General features: G+C 44.2%; 1 protein-coding gene across 4 annotated transcripts in view; it reads left to right on the plus strand.

Annotated features, from left to right (window-relative positions):
* satb2 (SATB homeobox 2) overlaps nucleotides 1-19206 on the plus strand; it is a 595400-nt gene that overhangs the window by 507779 nt on the left and 68415 nt on the right. For all 4 annotated transcript variants that reach the window (XM_085985795.1, XM_085985791.1, XM_085985794.1 and 1 more), the window contains one exon: nucleotides 6564-6761. In XM_085985795.1, the coding sequence (XP_085841921.1) occupies nucleotides 6564-6761 (198 nt within the window). The remainder of the gene's footprint in view (nucleotides 1-6563; nucleotides 6762-19206) is intronic.

The raw sequence follows: 19206 nt of genomic DNA on the forward strand, positions 1-19206 counted from the left end.
GGATCCTGGCTGATTTTCCCCTTCCCTAGCCCAGGGGCGCTGGGTCCATTTGTAATATCCCATTTCCTTAACAGAGATGAGCTGACTCAACACAGATGAGAGATCAAATCCAGGACTTTCCTGATCCGTACAACTCAGTAATACACTGTGTGGCTCATTTTAGACTGTGTGATGCATTTTATAAATAAGTCACTGGGAAAGGCTACCTTTCGTTTTAATTGTTCAAGTTGATTGAGAACAGGATCAGGCTCAACTGTGGAGTCTGCTGTGGTTATATAACTGGCAAAAGCTCACTGTCCTGGGACATGCATTAAGAACAGTCACCCAGGTGAGGTACAGGAGGAATACTGGCACACGTGGAACCATATCAAAACAATTGCAGGAGAGCACAGGGGAAAAGGGGGAATTGGAAATTTAAAAAATAGGCTGAGGTACTAAATGAGTACTTTCCATCTGTCTTCACTAGAGAAGAGGATGCTGCCAATGTAGCAATAAAGGAGGAGGCAGTAGCGATATTGGATAGAATAAAAATAGATAAAGAGGAGGTATTAAAAGGTTGGCAGTCCTCAAAGTAGAAAAGTCACCTGGTCTGGATGGGATGCATCCTAGGTTACTGAGGGAAATAAGAGTGGAAATTACGGGGGTTCTGGCCATAATCTTCCAATCCTCCTTGGATATGGGGGTGGTTCCAGAGGACTAGAGGATTGCAAATGTTGCACCCCTGTTTAAAAAAGGGGAGAGGGATAAACCCGGCAACTACAAGCCAATCAGCCTAACGTCGGTGGTGGAAACTTTTAGAGACAATAATTCAGGAAAAACTTAATTACCATTTAGAAAAGTATGGGCAAATAAATTAAAGTCAGCACGGATTTGTTAATGGGAAATTATGTTTGACTAACTTAATCGAGTTCTTTGTTGAAGTAACAGAGAGGGTTGATGAGGGTAGTGCAGTTGATGTGTATATGGACTTTCAAAAGGCTTTTGACAAAGCACCACATAATAGGCTTGTTAGCAAAATTAAAGCCCATGGGAGTGAAATTGGGTATGTGGCGATACCTTTTAAAAGTTTGAAAAATTAGCGCCAGGCGTTATGTTTTTCTAACTTTTAAAAAAAATGTGGTTTTCTCACTCCAAGAGGCAGGTGGAGTGCTAAATCAAGCACTCCACTTCCCTCTTGGAGCGCAATTGGCAGCAGGCGGCGAGTTCTGCACGCTGGGCCGTGCAGCGCTGCCGCATTGGGAGGCTCCTTCCCTCCCTTAAAGGGAAGGGCCTTTGCTGCAGGCTCTGCAAAAGAAAGGGCACCTACCTGGACCGCCAAGGGAGAGGCGAACCCGAGCGATCAGCCCAGCACTCACTCAAGAGTGCCGGGCTGCTCGATCGCAGGCAGGAACCCACGGAAAAAACGGATCAGAAAAGGTCATTTTTTTTATTATTTGCCTTGGCCACCTCGCCTTTAAGCATCACCCCCAAAGCGGCCGGTCACCCGATGCACGTCCCCTGAAGCTGGCATTGTTTTTGCCTGGCAGTGCTTCAGTGGGTGGAAATTAATTTCGGGTCCAGAGTGCTACCGGGGCGATGCGCGGCCGGATAATGTCATGATCTCTGGCTGCAGGCGGGCATGGCGATAACGGTTACCGCTGCCACAAACCAAGTGGCGGTAACATCGCCGTGCCCGGGCGGTAAGACCTTAACGCCCCGTTATCACCCCCTGGAGGCAATAATGGGAGGCGTTAAGGCACCGAATTTCTAGCCCCTTGAGTTTAAAGGGCAGTGACAGCATGGATAAAAAGTTGGTGCGGGACAGAAAGCAGAGTATTGGTGAATGGTTGTTTCTCAGATGGGAGGGAGGCATACAGTGTGTCCCCCTGGAGTCAGTATTAGAATCATTGCTCTTTTTGATATACAGTGGTGTCCCCCAGGGGTCAGTGTTAGAATCACTGCTCTTTTTGATATATATTAATGACCTGAACTTGGATATACATCATAATTCAAAGTTTGCAGATGATACGAAACTTGGAAATGTAGTAACCAATGATGTGGACAGTAACAGAATTCAGGAGGACATAGGCAATGTTCCTTTAAGCTGTGCACTGCAGATCCCGCGTAGCTGGTGAGCTGGCTTTTAAATAGAAAAACCGCACATGCGTAGAATTTTGAATTTGGCCTGTTAAAGGGACCGCAAGGGCCAAAAAAAAATTAGAGGAAACATTGAACATAGGCAAACTGGTGAAATAGGAAATTTAAGTGTGGAGTGATTCATTTTGGTAGGAAGAATGAGGAGAGGCAATATAAACTAAATGGTATTATTATAAAGTGGATGCAGGAACAGAGAAACCTCGGGGTGGGTGTACACAAATCTTTGAAGGTACAGGACAAGTTGAGGAGGCTGTTAAAAAAGCATATGGGATCCTTGACTTTACTAATAGAGGAATAGAGTACAACAGAAATGAAGCTATGCTAAATCTTTAAAAAAAAAACACTGGTTAGGCCTCATCTAGAGTATTGTGTTTGATTCTGGGCACTACATTTTAGGAAGGATGTCAAGGTCTTAGAGAGGGTGCAGAAGAGATTTACTAGAATGGTACCAATGAAGAGGGACTTCAGTTATGTGGAGGGACTGGAGAAGCTGGGGTTGTTCTCCTTAGAGCAGAGAAGGTTAAGAGGAGATTTGATAGAGGTGTTCAAAATCATGCACAGTTTTGATAGAGTAAATAAGGAGAAACTGTTTGCAGTGCCAGAAGGGTCGGTAACCAGAGGACACAGATTTAAGGTGATTGGCCAAAGAGCCAGAGGCAACATGAGGAAACACTTTTTTTGTGCAGCAAGTTGTTGTGATCTGGAATGCACTGCCTGAAAAGGATAAATACTTGAAGGGAAAAAACTGCAGGGCTATGGAGAAAGAGCAGGGGAGTGGGACTAACTGAATAGCTCTACCAAAGAGCCGGCATAGGCACAATGGGCTGATTGGCATCCTTCTGCGCTGTATGATGCTATGATTCAATGAAAAGTCCATCCCTTCAAATTTTGGACAGTGTCGCCAGTACATTTAAGATACTGAGGCCTCAGTTTTCACCATATATAATGACTCAGATGAAAGAATAGAGAGTTGTATATCCAAGTTTGCAAATAAAAATAAGTTAAGAGGCACAGTAAGTTTTGTAGATGGGAGCAGAAAGTTACAAAGGGAAATCTGTGGCAATGTGGGGAAGTGTGAGGTAATCCACTTTGCATCCAAGAAAGACAAATCAAAATATTTTCTTGATAGCGAGAGATTAGAAACTGTGGAGGAGCAAAAGGGATTTGGATGTCTGTGTACACAAATTACTAAAAGCTAGTGTGCAGATAAAAAAATGATCAAAAAGGCTCATTAATTGCTGGCCTTTATCTCAAGGGAAGGAGAGGAAGTGATGCTTCAGTTGTACAGAGCCTTGGTCAGAGTCCATCTGGATTATTGGCCCAGAAATTCGGGTCGGGGGCTTCCCGCGGGGTGCAAGCCCCCGACCTGCACTTACATTGCGCGCCGGCAGTTGAGCTCTGGGCTCCTGTGGAATTCCGCTCCAGGGCCTGCTCCAACTCCCGGCGTGCTGTGCTTGCGTGTCCCAGGGGCGTAGTTAGTGCGATGCGTCCCCTGGGATCACGTGAGCCATGGGCAGCCAATCAGAGGAGGGAAAAGCCCATTCATAAGATTGACAGGAAGACCTGTCTAAACTTATGAATATACGGGCCCCAAAATAACAGTAAACCTTCAAATAATTTTTTTTTTTTAAATCACACTTTTTAAATAAACTATAAATTACATTAAATAACTATTTTAAACAATAATTTAAATTTTTGAAAAAAATAATTTTATAAAAAAACGGGGCTAAAAATAAACTTACCTTGCTTTAAAGTATTTAAAAATAATAAACCTGTGGAAAAAATGTTTTAATTTTAATTAATTGACCACTTACCTTTTAAAATGCAGGCCTTACGCCTGGTTTTTACATTTCTAAAATCTAAAGACTTACCCTCACGGAAAAACCTGTAAAAAAAAACGTATGTTCGATTCGCACGCGCAGACTCACGCGCGCACGTGTTCGACCTCTGAACCCCTTCGTTCAGAGGAACGGAAGTGCCGGTTTCCCACGCATGTGCAGTGCATGCAAGAAACCGGCACTTCCCTCGGGTCCACGCGTGAGTACCCCGTGCATACTCACGCGCTGGGACCCGAATTTCTGGGCCATTATGTTCAGTTTTGGGCATCCAACTTCAGGAAGGATATTGGAGGGGGGTACAGCACAGGTTCACCAGAATAATACCAGGGCTAAAAGGGTTAAATTATGAGGGTAAGTTGTATAAACTTGGTTTGTATTCCCGTGAGTTTAGAAGGTTGAGGGGTGATTTAATCGAGGTGTTCAAAATGATAAAGGAATTCAATAGGATTGATACAGAGAAACAATTTCCTCTGGTGGGGAATACAGGACAAATTAGAGTTCGGCCATTCAGGAGTGAAATCAGGAAGCACTTTTTCACACAAAGGGTAGTGGAAATCTGGAACTCTCTCCCCAAAAGGCTGTGAATGCTGAGTCAATTGAAATTTCATAGAATCATAGACATTTATGGCACAGAAGGAGGCTATTCAGCCCATCATGTCTGTGCCGGCCAAGAAAGAGCTATCCAGCCTAATCCCACTTTCCAGCTCTTGGTCCATAGCCCTGTAGGTTATGACACTTCAAGTGCATATCCAAGTACTTTTTTAATGCAATGAGGGTTTCTGTCTCTACCACCCATTCAGACAGGGATTTCCAGACCCCCACCACCCTCTGAGTGAAAAATGTTCTCCTCAATTCCCCTCTAATCCTTCTACCAATTACTTTAAATCTATGCCCCCTGGTTATTGACCTCTCTGCTAAGGGAAATAGGTCCTTCCTAACCACTCTGTCTAGGCCCCTCATAATTTATACACCTCAATTAAGTCTCCCCTCAGCCTCCTCCGTTCCAAAGAAAACAAGCCTAGCCTATCCAATCTTTCCTCATAGCTAAAATTCTCCAGTTCTGGCAACATCGTCGTAAATCTCCTCTGTACCCTCTCTAGTGCAATCACATCTTTCCTGTAATGCGGTGGGTGACCAGAGACTGAAATCGATAGATTGTTGTTAAGTAAGGGTATCAAGGGATGTGGATCAAAGATAGGTAAAGGGAGTTGAGGTAAGATCAGCAATGATCTAATTGAACAGACTCAAGGGGCTGAATGGCCTACTCCTGTTCCTACATTCCTATGCAACACAAATGTGACATTCCAAAACCTTCACATTGTGACTGTGATTGTGCTTGGATAAGCTTTTCGGTGGGGGTCTGAAAATTGGTACCAAAATCTAATAATTTCTCCTGGTCTTGGACTAGTACCACAGAAAATATTGTTACGACTCCATACTGTATATTTAACAATAATTGGGGGTTCCTAAGTAAAACTTAGTGTCATTAGTTGCCAGTGAGTAAGCAAACTTTTTTTTAAAGCCACTTAATCATAATCTCAGTCTAAAAATAGGCAAATTAATCAGGGAGGAGATTTATGACCATAGCCAGAGTAGCATTAAAATAAAAAGTTAACTTTTATAAGCCCAAATCCTTGCTGGGAATGATTAGATGTGCAGTAGTAAGATAATTAACAATATCACAATAACTCTTTCTTGTAACAGAAAGAATATATACACAATGTTTATCACACTATGCAAGTCAATGCAAGACCAAATGAGAGCTCAGTCACAAAATCACTGGTATTATGAAATATAAGGCTGTAAAGATACATTTGAAAATATAATACATTTTGATTTCTGTTTGATAAGCATTTTGGTGTGGGCTGCATACTCAAACTACATGATACAATTGGGTAAAGAAGCTTTATCATCTTTCAAACCTGTCATGTGAGCCAGAAACTACATGGGTCCAACTCTTGGGTACTGTAATAGTTGCATCTTTTTGAAACTGCTCATAAATATAGTTATTATGAAAATTACAACAGACGCAATGGCCACCACCGTGTTGGACTCCCTCCAACTGGCCTTCTGCACTTGCCATCTTGCTAGATTCATGTTGCAAGCGGGGGTAGCCCCGTTACAAAGTACATTTCTATTTCTTCTTGCTTGCTATCTCTAAATTGCATCCAATTGTCAAAAAACGAAGGCTTTCATTGTTGTAAAATTTATCTGGGAGTACAGTCTTTCAATGTTAAACTATTGAGAAACAAAAACCACTTTACTCTGCAAACACAATCAACTGATTCATTGATTTATCTTCATTCAGCTGTTTTTCAATCTGACTCAGATGTATATTCTACCTGGAATGTTGCTATAACTCTATAATAGCAATTCTACCATTTATCTGTACTGAAGCAGAAAATAGTGAGACAAAAGCAAAATACTGCGGATGCTGGAAATCTGAAAGAAAATAGTGAGGCACAGAACAATGCTTTGTTTAACTTGTTCGCCAGACAGATTAAAATGGCTTGTTACTTTTGTGAAAACGCAGAACATTTTAATTTCCCAGCTCGGTGCTGATTTCTTTTCTCCACCTTCCTGTCACAGGGATGGCTGTGCGAGCTGCTCCGTTGGAAAGAAAACCCGACTCCGGAGAACAGAACTTTGTGGGAGAATCTGTGCACTATCCTGCGCTTCCTGAGCCTTCCTCAGGCTGAAAGGGATATTGTCTATGAGGAAGAATCACGGCACCATCACAATGAACGTTTGCAACATGTTGTCCAACTGTCTCCAGAACCTATCCAGGTGGGGTGACCCTTTTATTTTAAGAATGAAAAAGAAATACTTGTATTTATAGAGCGCCTTTCATGATCACCGGATGTCCCAAAGCACTTCACAGCCAATGAAGTACTTTTTGAAGTGTAGTCAATGTTCTAATGTAGGAAACGTGGCAGCCAATTTACGCTCAGCAAGCTCCCACAAACAGCAATGTGATAATGGCCAGATAATCTGTTTTTTAATACTGTTGATTGAGGGATATAATATTGGCCAGGACACCGGGGATAACTCCTCTGCTCTTCTTCGAAATAGTGCCGCGGGATCTTTTACATCCACCTGAGTGAGCAGACGGGGCTTCAGTTTAATGTCTCATCTGAAAGACAACGCCTCCGACAGTACAGCACTCCCTCAATACTACACTAGAGTAGCAGCCTCGATTTTTGTGCTCAAGTCTCTGGAGTGGGGCTTGAAGCCAGAACCTTCTGACTCAGAGGCGAGGGTGCTACCCACTGAGCCACGGCTGACATTTTTCTTTAACTCTTATGGTAATTCTCTGTTTTAAGTGCCTTGGGAAGTTTTTACAATGTTAAAGGCTCTAAATAAATGCAAGTTGTTGTTGTTGTAAGCTGACATAGTTAATGAACAGATTTCACTCCTAGTGATATAACTGATGGGTTATATGCAATGTCGACAACTGGGAATGCAAGTTATTCTGTCTTATTCAACTTCACAGGGCACTCTCAGTATGCTGTGAACTGATTACAACATGTATATCAGAAATCTCCCATTAGAGGAACTGGATTGTGCAGTGGATTCGACACTGACCTTTCACCTCTGGGACTTGGGTTCAAATTCAGCCCATACTGATGGGATAAAAGTCTTCTGTCTGCTGGCTGCACGGGTCTTCTGTGAAATGAGTTGGGGCAGTCTTCCAGCACCTGCTGGGCAAAGGCTGACAGCACAAAACTGCGGTTACTCTGTGTCCAGCTGCTCTTTACCTGATGCTGACCATGGGTGCCTGAAATGGAAAGTGCTTCATTCTCCAGCACTAATATCCCCTCAGGTTAATGAGCACAGCAAAAACAAGAAGGAAAGGGGTCAATTTTAACTCAGCCGTGAGGCGGGCTTTGAGGCGTGCGGGGGGTTAAAATCGCAAAAACTGGGGGTCGGGACGCCCCCACCTGGTTCCCGACCCCGAGCCATTTTAACCCAGGCGTGTCTGATGGTCCCGAATCAGTCCCGCCTCCAACTTAATCAGCAATAATTGGCCTTTATAATCCCATTTTAGCAGGCCCTTGCATTTTTAACCCTTTTCCCATGTAAAACATGCCTAGTGGGGATCACGCCTGTGAAACCTGGCGTGAGCACTATTGGCTTGCTGACTATCCGCTGCAGGTTAACCATTAAAGAGGAGATTTGATCAGTCATCATTTGCAGGTGGCAGGACTTTGTTGTTTCAGGCCTGGGGCAACTTTTACCAGGCTTAACCACACCTGTGGAAGGTTGGAGCCTCACACACATCTCCAGTGTGAACTCTTGGGATACCCCGCTCGCCACCTTCACTCAGAGCTTCCTCAATGGAGGCAATAACCAGAAGCATGGGAGCCATTTATTTCCTTCCCTTCTGGGCATTAGATGAGCTCGAACACCAGCCACGGCACCAGCAGAACCAGGAACAACAACAGCAGCAACAGGAGCACCAGGCTGCTGCTCACCCACCTGAAGCTGCACAGGCCAGAAGGGGCCAGCACTTGGAAGTAGCTTGAGAGCACCTTGCTGCACATCAGGGGGCCATGGGGACCCGTATCTGCACTGGCAGTCCTACTCAGAAGGACTACCATGAAGGTCTGGTTTCTCTGTTCAATAGATGCCCATTGCTCCTCAAGAGATGTCATTCTATTATGAACACTCACCATGTTTTCCATACCCTGGCGACTTAGCTCCTCCATGGAGGTTGCCATCCTTTCCATGGTGATGCGTTCATGCGCCAATGACTTCACAAAGGCTCTGCTCATGTTCGCTATGGACTCCTCATTCGCTCCACACTCACATCGACCCTGGAGACAAAACCTGCCAGAGACTCCTGCATCTGTTCCTGGAGTTCCAGCCCCGCTGATCTTATAGATGGACCCAGAGGCAGAGGGTCGACATGCAGCTGAGCCGAGCTGGCAGAGTCCTGCGCCCTCCGACTAGCACTCTCCACTGCTGTCCCTGTCTCCACAATCTGCTGATGCTCACTTGTGAGCTGTGATACACCAGGTGACAACACTACTGTATGTCCCGAAGGTCCCATCGAGGTGTGAGTGTCTGCGCTGGTGCTGGGTGCGCTGAATTCTGCTGATGCTGCACCCTCAGAGGTTGCAGATTCCTCTGAGGAGTCTGGAAGCTCAGGCTCTTCCTCCTGGACAGTGGGGATGGGGGCTCTCGATGGTCCTGTGGGGAGTAAAGGAAAGAGTTAGAGATGTGAGGTCAAGGTTACATGCACATTGCATATTGCAGATGATCATAGATCCATCTGTTATAGCTTCAGAATCATTATCAGAGACTCATGCAATGCCAGTGAGAGAGATGGAAAACTATTCTGTCACCAGCTTGCTGTGATGCACCCGTCTGTCCGTCCCCCACTTGCACCTTATCCTCCAGTCCTACGATCTCCAGGACCGCCTCCTCCCAGGGGGTGAGGTGGGCTACTGATGGTGGCCCTCCTCCTGTCCTCGCTCGTTCTCTTTTATTGTGAGCTCTCTTTTCCTGCAATGAGGGAGACAAGTGGAGTTTGAGTGAGAATGAAGGAGTGAGTGTAGAGAATCCATAGCATAGATGCTTAGAAGGAGACAAAGATGGAGTGAGGTGGCAAGACCAAGGGCCCTCCCTGTGTGTTGTCAGTTGTTTTCATAGCATCAGAGTGATAGGGAGTGTAAGAGCTGCATAGTCGAATAGTTAGGTGAATGTGAGCATAGAGAGAGAGGGAATGGGTAAGGGTGCATGGATGTCAGTCAAGTGGGATGTGGAGGAAGAGATTGCTAAAGCTGAGTGCTGGTGAGGAGAGGCAATGGAGATCAGATTGAGAGTGATGGGAACTTCATACTCACTTTTCCAGTGTGCTGAAGGTCATGAAATCTCTTCCTGCACTGTATCCAGGTTCTGCAGGTAGCCGATAAGGAGTTGACCTCCTCTGCAACTTACAGCCACGCAGCCTTTGTCTGCTGGGGAGGCATCTTCCTCCCTGATGAAGGGAAAGCACCTCCTTGTGAGCTCTTGCTCCCTCCACTAAAGCCTGCAGGGCAACGTTGTCAAAACGGGGTGCAGACCTCGGTCTTTCTCTTGCCATTCTGCTTCCAGCTCAGTGTATCAGCAAATGTCAAAAGGTTGGCAGCCTGCAGAAGAAGCAAGGCTTGTTGCAGACCCTAAATGCAGCAGCAATAATGACATCATATTATGCAACTTTCTGACTGGAAATACTCATTTGCCAAGGGTTCCCACACGTTGGAAATCTGTTGGCCAATTGAGTTAAAATTGCATCAATCTCACACACCCATTTAGATTTGTGTGGGAAACACCAAATTCGGGGAACCCGACAATTCCCCGCACCTGAGTTAAAATCGACCCCAAAGTCTCCCATTTAAAAATAAACATAGAGTAGAAATTTGTCTTGGATGGTAGCACTAAATGGGCATTATGGCATTGGCCGCCTGTTATACGCCCCGCCTGATATTCAGTTCTATGGAAGGCAGTAGAACTGAATATCGGGCGGGGAGTATAACGGGTGGCTGATGCGATACCGCCCATTTTGCACTATCGAAAACGGTGACTTTCTGCACCCATGTGCCTGGATAGGCTGATTTTCAGCGAAGCATCAATGACTCAGTTTCTTCCAATCAGAGGAAATAATAATAAGGCAATTTTTCAACATTACCAAGTCTACGTGTCACCATCATTCGTCTGAAAAAGTACAGTAGTTCACTTTGAAGAAAAAAACCACAAGTAAAAATAATTTTTACGTGGTGCAATTTGGAAAGCTGAGTCAGATGGTGGAAGAACATTGTGATAGTGTTTAAATGTCAATCCTCAGCCCCCAAACGTATGCCATGTACTTATATCTATTATAGTTATCACACCAGGCAGGTTTTCCTGATTGTGATCCTGAAAATAGGGATTAGTGAGATGGTAAACCAGAAACAAAGCTCATTAAGATGCAATTTCATTATTTTCATATAAATATCTCACAGGATCTACACTTCTATAATGAGATTACATAAGTAATAATAAGAGGTCACTGCTGTAATCCTGGTATAACAAACTGATGGGCAAGGAGAATGTGGAGTAAAGTCAAAGGGCTAGAAATTCGGTGCATTTGAAGTGCCTCCGAGGGTGCGCTAATGGGGCACAAACGACTTATCTCCTGGGCGTGGTGCCACTAACGACTCCCGCTAAATTCAGCGAGAGTTTAGCGGCGGCAGTAACCGGTAGCGCCCTGTCCCGCTGCACAGGCGATCACCATGCGCAGCACCCCGTTTTCGCCCCGCCTGCAAAATTGGCTCGCGCCCCCTGAATTTGCATCAGCAATGACAGCGACCGATTCAGGGACTGGGAACGGAGCGGCAGGAGGCTTGCAGGTGCTAAGTAAAGGGGAGGTGGCGGGCAGGGGAAAAATGAATCAGCCGACTCACTTGTTGTGGCCCATTGCATCTGGCAGCCCGACACTCCTCTTGAGTGCTAGGTTGCTGGCATGGCACCCCGCTCCCTGGTGGTCCAGGTAGGGCCCCGCAGAGTTGTAGGCTTGGGCCCTCCCCTTTAATGAGGGGAGGAACCCTTCCATGCAGCAGCACCATGTGGCCCAGTGTGTAGCGCTGCAGAACGCACCGCCCTGATATTCGGGGTTAGCGCTTTAAGAATTAGTGCTCCACCTCCCTCTTGGGGCGCTAAAACTGAAGTTAGTGATCGCCGGTGCTATTTTTTGCCGGGTGCTAAATTTACCGCCCAGACGATGTAAATGACCCAAAATAGCCGCTAACTAATTTTTCCCCTGAGTATTGATGCAGTTATCCAAAGCCTGGAGAGCTAACCAGTAGGAGCCAGGAATGTTTATTTCAAAACACTTCTGTACATTATGTTAATAAAAATTCAGGTGTATATTGTAGGAGACTGTGATCATCTATTATGAGAAGGTTGGAGCACTGAACTTGGCAATGGTGGAGCATTGAGGTAGGGCCTTGTGTTCTTAGAGGCTAGCTTCTGAATGATGGGTGGGCGGTGGATGGCAATATTTAAGAGGGAATTAGATACAAACTTGAAGAACAATACTAAAGTGTACAGGGATATAAGTAGGATTAGAGTAGATAGCACTGACACAAGCACAATTACCTTCTTCTGTGCTGACGTATCTATGATTCCATGAATTGTAAAAGATAACATAAGGCTATGAAAGTTACCTGTTATGTGCTAGAAGTTAGAGGTCACACCAACAAATGTTAACATGCAGGTTAGGGGTAATTAAAACATTTTTTAAAATTTGTTTGAGATGTAGGCATTGCTGGCAAGTCCCGCATTTATTGCCCATCCCTAATTGCCCTTGAGAAGGTGGTGGTGAGCCATCTTCTTGAACCGCTGCAATCCGTATGGTGAAGGCACTCTCACTGTGCTGTTAGGGAGGGAGTTCCAGGATTTTGACCCAGCGACGATGAAGGATCGGCGATATATTTCTAAGTCAGGATGATGTGTGACTTGGAGGGGAACTTGGAGGTGGTGGTGTTCCCATGCACCTGCTGCCTTTGTCCTTCTAGGTGGAAGAGGTCAAGGGTTTGGGAGGTGCTGCCGAAGAAGCCTTGGCAAGTTGCTGCAGTGCATTTTGTAGATGGTACACACTGCAGCCATGGTACACTGGTGGTGCAGGGAGTGAATGTTTAAGGTGGTGGATGGGTTGCCAATCAAGCAGGCTGCTTTGTCCTGGATGGTGTCGAGCTTCTTGAGTGTTGTTGGGGCTGCACTCATCCAGGCAAGCGGAGAGAACATAAACATAAGAACATAAGAAATAGGAGCAGGAGTAGGCCATACGGCCCCTCGGGCCTGCTCCGCCATTCAATAGGATCATGGCTGATCTGAATCTAGACTCACGTCCACTTCCCTGCCCTCTCCCCGTAACCCCTAATTCCCTTATCTGCTAGGAAAATGTCTATTTCCATTTTAAATTTATTTAATGTTGTAGCTTCCACAGCTCTCTGGGGTAGCAAATTCCATAGATTTACTACCCTCTGAGTGAAGAAGTTTCTCCTCATCTCAGTTTTGAAAGGGCTGCCCCTTATTCTAAGATTATGCCCCCTAGTTCTAATCTCACCCATCAGTGGAAACATCCTCACCGCATCCACCCGATCAAGCCCCCTCACAATCTTATATGTTTCGATAAGATCGCCTCTCATTCTTCTGAACTCCAATGAGTAGAGTCCCAACCTACTCAACCTTTCCTCATACGTCAACCCCCTCATCTCCGGAATCAACCGAGTGAACTGAGTATTCCATCACACTCCTGACTTGTGCCTTATAGATGGTGGAAAGGCTTTGGGGAGTCAGGAGGTGAGACACTCGCTGCAGAATACCCAGCCTCTGACCTGCTCTTGTTGCCTCACTGAATTATGTAGTGATAGGATTAATAATATTAGCATACAATAGTTATTATAGAGCTCAAGCAGGTGGGATGTTATGGTGAAGTTTTGCAGAGTTTAATTTACCTTAGACCTGGACTGCCATCAAGCCAGCCTATTGACTGACATTAAGTTGTGGTCAATCAATTGGAAATTAATTAACAAAGCCATTTTATTTACACAATTCAAGACAAAGCACAACATCATAATAACAGTATTGTTTGTAATTACTGCCGTATCACACCTTAACCCCAACCTGGGAAGCCTTTATGGCAATTTCAAAAAGGCATGGAACAATTTCCAGTATTGGGTTTGATGTACGTGGGACATTTTTGTGCTTTGTAGGCTTTTAGTTCTTCAAGCTACTAGACTATCTCTGATCATTATCAGCTGTTACAGAAAACTCTCTTGTCCCTTTGCAGAGTTTGTTGCTTTGGATAGTAAACTATGTGTGACCCTACTGTTAGCTCCTCCCCACTCCCCGCATGATGGCTCAGCCAGTCGCAGATTGTGTGTGTATTGTAAATATTCCTAGACTGTGAAAACCTGAAGGTTGTACAAGCTGCAATGTGGAAAGCAAGGGAATTGCAGAAAATTGGGGATATTTCCTGGCATAAACAAGTACATTTTGTTAAATCTTAAAGTTTTTGTGGCATATGATATGAATTTAAAGACAGTTTGTTCCTTTTCATATAGGTGCATGTTTTTTAGTGTAATTAAGTTCACATTAACATCAAAAATATTCAAGATATTAAGAACTGTGAGCTATATTTTTCTGTACAGGAAAAATGTGCAAAATTGCTGCTTTTAATCAAAATGAGCAACCCACCAATGAAATAACTGGAATGTACGTTTTAGAAATGTGACATTCCTGAAAATGCATTGTATTAATGGAAAAATGAAGAAGTGTCCAGTCAAAATGGCCATACAGTAATAATCTTTTGATACTTCCCAGCAGATAACAAGCCATATAACTTATATAAATGTCAAAAAATCTGATTGTTCAGCTACTGAGCGCACAATATTTGTGTGCTAATTTGACGTCAAGTTTGAAAGGGCACTTGGGTGTACTATTAACTGTTGTAGTGGAGAAATCTGGACAGATTTTGGGTGAAGGACAACTGCTCCCCCAACATTGCAAAGGAAGCAACAAGCATGGCAATTTGTTGCTGAAAGAGTCACGCTGTATCATTGACTCAGAGAAGATTGGAAGAAGTTGCCTGACTTATAAAACAGCACAGAGGTAAGGCATGAATGTTATTGTAAAGTGGCAGCATAGGAAAGTAACAGCTTTATAGAATATATATATATACTGATACGGAGAAAGATTAGCAAGGGTGTAGTGAGGTAATAAAAATGAAAATAGTACAGTAGTTTCATGAAAATTACATTATACAAGTCATGATGGGAAAGAGAATATACTGCATGGAGTCATTTCCATAGGACAAAGCATCATGTCTCAATCCTCACTGCTCTTGTGCCTAAACGCAAAAGTGGCACATAACAGCTGGGCACAGCGTGTAACCAGTGTCGGGCACAGCGTGCAATAGATGTAGAGCACAGTGTGTAACAAATGGTGGACCCTATTATCAGAAACAACTTAATCCATATGAGTCATTTGGGAGTGAGTGTCTGGAAGTCATTGAGACTGGAGATGATAGAAATACATAGAACTATAAGTATGTACTAATTATTGTCTATTCTATGCATTGGCCCATATATTATATCAACATGTCCATACACGCTGATTGTGCACCGGCATGTAATAGTGTGTTGAGTAATAGTATAATACGCAAAAGTATGCCTATGTGCTCATAATGTCTCATCTGCTCTCTTCACAGAGCAAGGAGAGCCCAGTTGATTACAACATGCACCCAAAGAGCACTACTCACACGAGCACCAACCATCACTATCCCTACTTGAATCAGGCACCCGCACAGGTACACACTGTAGGAGAATATCACAGTGAAGTTGAAGAGGAAGCATGGAGTGAGACACAGAGCAGTGTTGATGAAGGCATAGTAGTGGTTGGGTTAATGAGGAGTCACCAATACAAGATGGAGACTCAACATGTTGATCCCTTCTGAGATGTATGGTATCTTAATGGGCCTGTTTTCACGTGGAGGCTGGTCATAGAAGCTGGAACATCACCAGGATTATGCTAGGGAGTCACTTCCTTCTATACACCAGACATTGGAAGGTGATGTGGTTATGTTGGACGAATGGATGTCTCTATTGAAGCCTGCCGTTGAATGTGTAACAACACCAATGGAATCTACACTGGCCAGGCTTAGTAGAAACATCTCTCATGAATGGTTTCACTATTGCTATGGAGGCCGTGTGGCAAAGAGTTCAAGATGCAGAGAATGATTGCAGGTAACAATGAGAAAGTGATTTTGAGATCTTATAGATACCCAGTGTTCTATGCTCAGACAGAGTATTTTGCATCAGGAGGAAATGCCCTCCAGCAGTGACATGCATGCAGTTGGTTAGGAGCAGCCACTTGGTAGTCATGCCAATGGCAGCTTTGTGCCATCATGCAACCCTGCAGAGATGACAATGGGTGCTACCTTTGAAAACAATGAGCCTACAGTAACTCCAACAAGGGAGACTCCTGGGACTGATGCAGAAAGCGGTCCTTCAGCATCCTATGCAGCCTCCCACTAGTACAACCATTTAGCTTGGAGAGCATTTAGTGGGAGTACTGATATGTAGGCAACATGGAGACGGTCACAACGTACAAAAGTGAAGACTCCACACACACATGCACCAGTAGCACTGAAAAATATAATAAAGTTAATTCACGTTTAATGGGTTATGCCATGTGTCATTCTTTCATTGTGTAGAAAAAAAATTGTCAGATGTCTTAAGAAGATATAGGGAGAAATGTTGACTTTTTGCGATTGTGTAAAACGGGTGATAGTGAATCGGCAGCCCGTTTTACATCTCTCCTGATTGAAGTCAATGGAAATAAAAATTGGGAGAGACGTAAAACGAGCTGTCAACTCGCTATCACTCAGTTTACACTATTGCACAAAGTCAAAATTACCCCCACAGTGCCTCAATCCTATGATGTACACTATCAATTCTTATGCCATAGAAGCTGAAAGCACCAGTGGCCTGTCCTGTCACTAGGAGTGCATTGCAGATGGATGATTATCCCTGCAGGCCTTCATGGGGCACTCGACATACTTCTGTTACAGCCTTCCCATGATCCTCTTAATGCACTGTTCCTGACTGTTGCAGTGGTCTCACTGAGTGGAGTAGCACCTCTTGCAGGTTGTGTACTTCCTGCACCAGCTGCAATCTGAGACCACCCTCTCCGATCCTCTTCCTGCATGGCAGTATAACCGCCAGTGGCTGATACATCCAAACTATCAAGCAGAAAACTGCCCATCTGTGGTGATATTTTGAAGTGTTCCTCTTCATCAAGCTCACTAACTTCATCTCTGATCTGGAGTACAATATTCTCTTTTCAAAATGGCTGCAGCTCTGCAATGCTGCACAACTTCATAATTAACGACAGATTAAATTGACATTTTCGTCTCACATTTTGCTAACCTTTTTTGGAGGGCAAGGAATACATAGAGTTGTACTAAACACAGACAAATAGTCCTTCTGTGCTTTCTCTTGATACTACACCTCTTTTTATTCATATCTAGATTGTGTTAAAATTATTGCACAGAGCAAAATATGGCCCTGTAATCTCTCAAAGCTTATTACAAATATTGCATCAAACTATTTCATTTTGTTACAGAATACTGTGAGCACTTGAGATTTAGTGGTTCAAGAGACCTTGCGACAATTCATTGCTATGTAGTCATTTGGGATATGTGCCAAATCTTTCTCTGAATTTGACTAGTTCGAAATAAGATGCCTAAATAAGATCCACATTTGCAAATATCTGGATGTTGACTGGTTCTAACATCTGAAAAATCTTAAAGCTACTCCTTGATATATGAAGAAATCCCAATTCAGATCAGAAATTGGGGTTCAGCAATTTTGAAAATTGAGGCTTTTAAAAAAAAAAGCATAATGAGAAATGTGCCTCATGAAGACCTGTAGGGATAATCAACCATCTGCAATTTACTCCTAGTGACAGGACAGGACAGGCCACTGGTGCTTTCAGCTTTTTTGACGCAAAGGGCCGATATGGTCCATCACAGGTTTGAGACACTTTTTCTTGAACGTGCTGGGGGTATAGCTCCATGGGCAGCAGTTGCCCTCTCGTATCTTTGCCCAAGTGCATATTCTTTGTGTGTGAACCAAGCCACTGAAGCCTAGATTTCCCTCTGTTGCCACTGGTTAGACCCAAGTGGCTGGTTACTGGTTTCAGATTGACTCTAATGGAACTGTGCTGCTTGCACCCAGTTTTCGATCAGCACACCTTCAGGTGCAGATTTGGATAAGTGCAGGGAGCACACTACAAGTGCATGTCAGTGATATTTAAAAAGGGGACAATTTAAGGAGAATGTCAGAACATGGGGGACAAAAATTCTGAAAGCCTTTGGAAAAGCTCAGAAGGCATTTCAACCCATCAGCAGCCTTTGGCAATGCTGAAGGGGGAAGGGAATAAGAAGGGCATGAGTCCAGAGGCAAGTATTGCTGCAGACCATTACCCACCCCCATTTGATGGCTACTGAAGTGGAGGTGATGTTGAGGAGGTGCTTGTGCCAAGGGTGGTCCTCTATCCCACTCCAAGAAACCATCCCCATAAGTCAAGAAATTACTAAAAAATTGCAGATGTAATTTATTTATCTAAGCCCCTCAAATCAACCAACATCACAGCTGATTCTCAAGCAATACTGGACGGCTATTTCATTTTGACGCCCTCTGGTAAATGACATTGACCATGCCTGAACATTGGAAAATGGCACGCAGGACTTCTGTTTCCTATTGGATATTAAAATGAAGCTCCCGCGTGTTTGAGGCAGGCACTTTTGATGCCGCTGGTCCCTACCCCTTGGAAACTTGGTGCAGCACAAAGTAGGCAGACTGGAAATGAATTCCCACCCATTTTCCACTCCTGGGTACCTGGTTTATGGAGGGAGCAAAGAATCCATGTTCAAGTATCAGCAAGCTATTCAAAAATGTGGCGGGGGCATCATAACCAAGACCACAATCGTCCTCAATTGATATCAACACCTCCATGCTTTCCACTAAGTGTCGTTGTGGTTCAGTGGTAGCACTCTGAGTCAGAAGGTTGTGAGTTCAAGCTCCACTCCGCAGAATTGAACGCATAATATAGGTTAACACTTCAGTGCAGTGCTGCAGGAGTGCCGCACTTTTGGAGGTACTGTCTTTCGGATGAGACGTTAAACCGAGGCCCTGTCTGTCCCCTCAGGTGGATGACTCTATTCTAAGAAGAGCAGGCGAATTCTCCCGGTGCTCTGGCCAATATTCATCCCTCAACCAACACCTAAAAAAACAATTGATCTGGTCATTTATCTCATTGCTGTTTGTGGGAGCTTGCTGTGCACAAATTGGCTGCCGTGTTTCCTACATTACAATAGTGACTACACTTCAAAAGTACTTCATTGTTTATAAAGCGCTTTGGGACATCCTGAGGTCGAGAAAGTCGCTATATAAATGCAAGTCTTTTTTTTATTGGACAGGAATCGTGACAGGTAATCCTGGATGATCATTCTCTCCCTAGCCCAGGAACACTGATGCTAATTATATTGCCTCTATTTTCCCCAAATCCCTGTTTGAGAACAGGTAACTCAGCATTGACCAAGAATTGAACCTGAAACCTTTTGGTCTGTGTGGCTTAGCCTTCTGGGGACTGAAAATGAAGTTGTTGGTGCAACGTCACAAGCAGTGTGTGGAAATTTCAT

The sequence above is a fragment of the Somniosus microcephalus genome, chromosome 4, assembly GCF_052327205.1.
Source record: "Somniosus microcephalus isolate GS21.2 chromosome 4, FLI_Smic_1.0, whole genome shotgun sequence".
Lineage (NCBI taxonomy): Eukaryota > Metazoa > Chordata > Chondrichthyes > Squaliformes > Somniosidae > Somniosus > Somniosus microcephalus.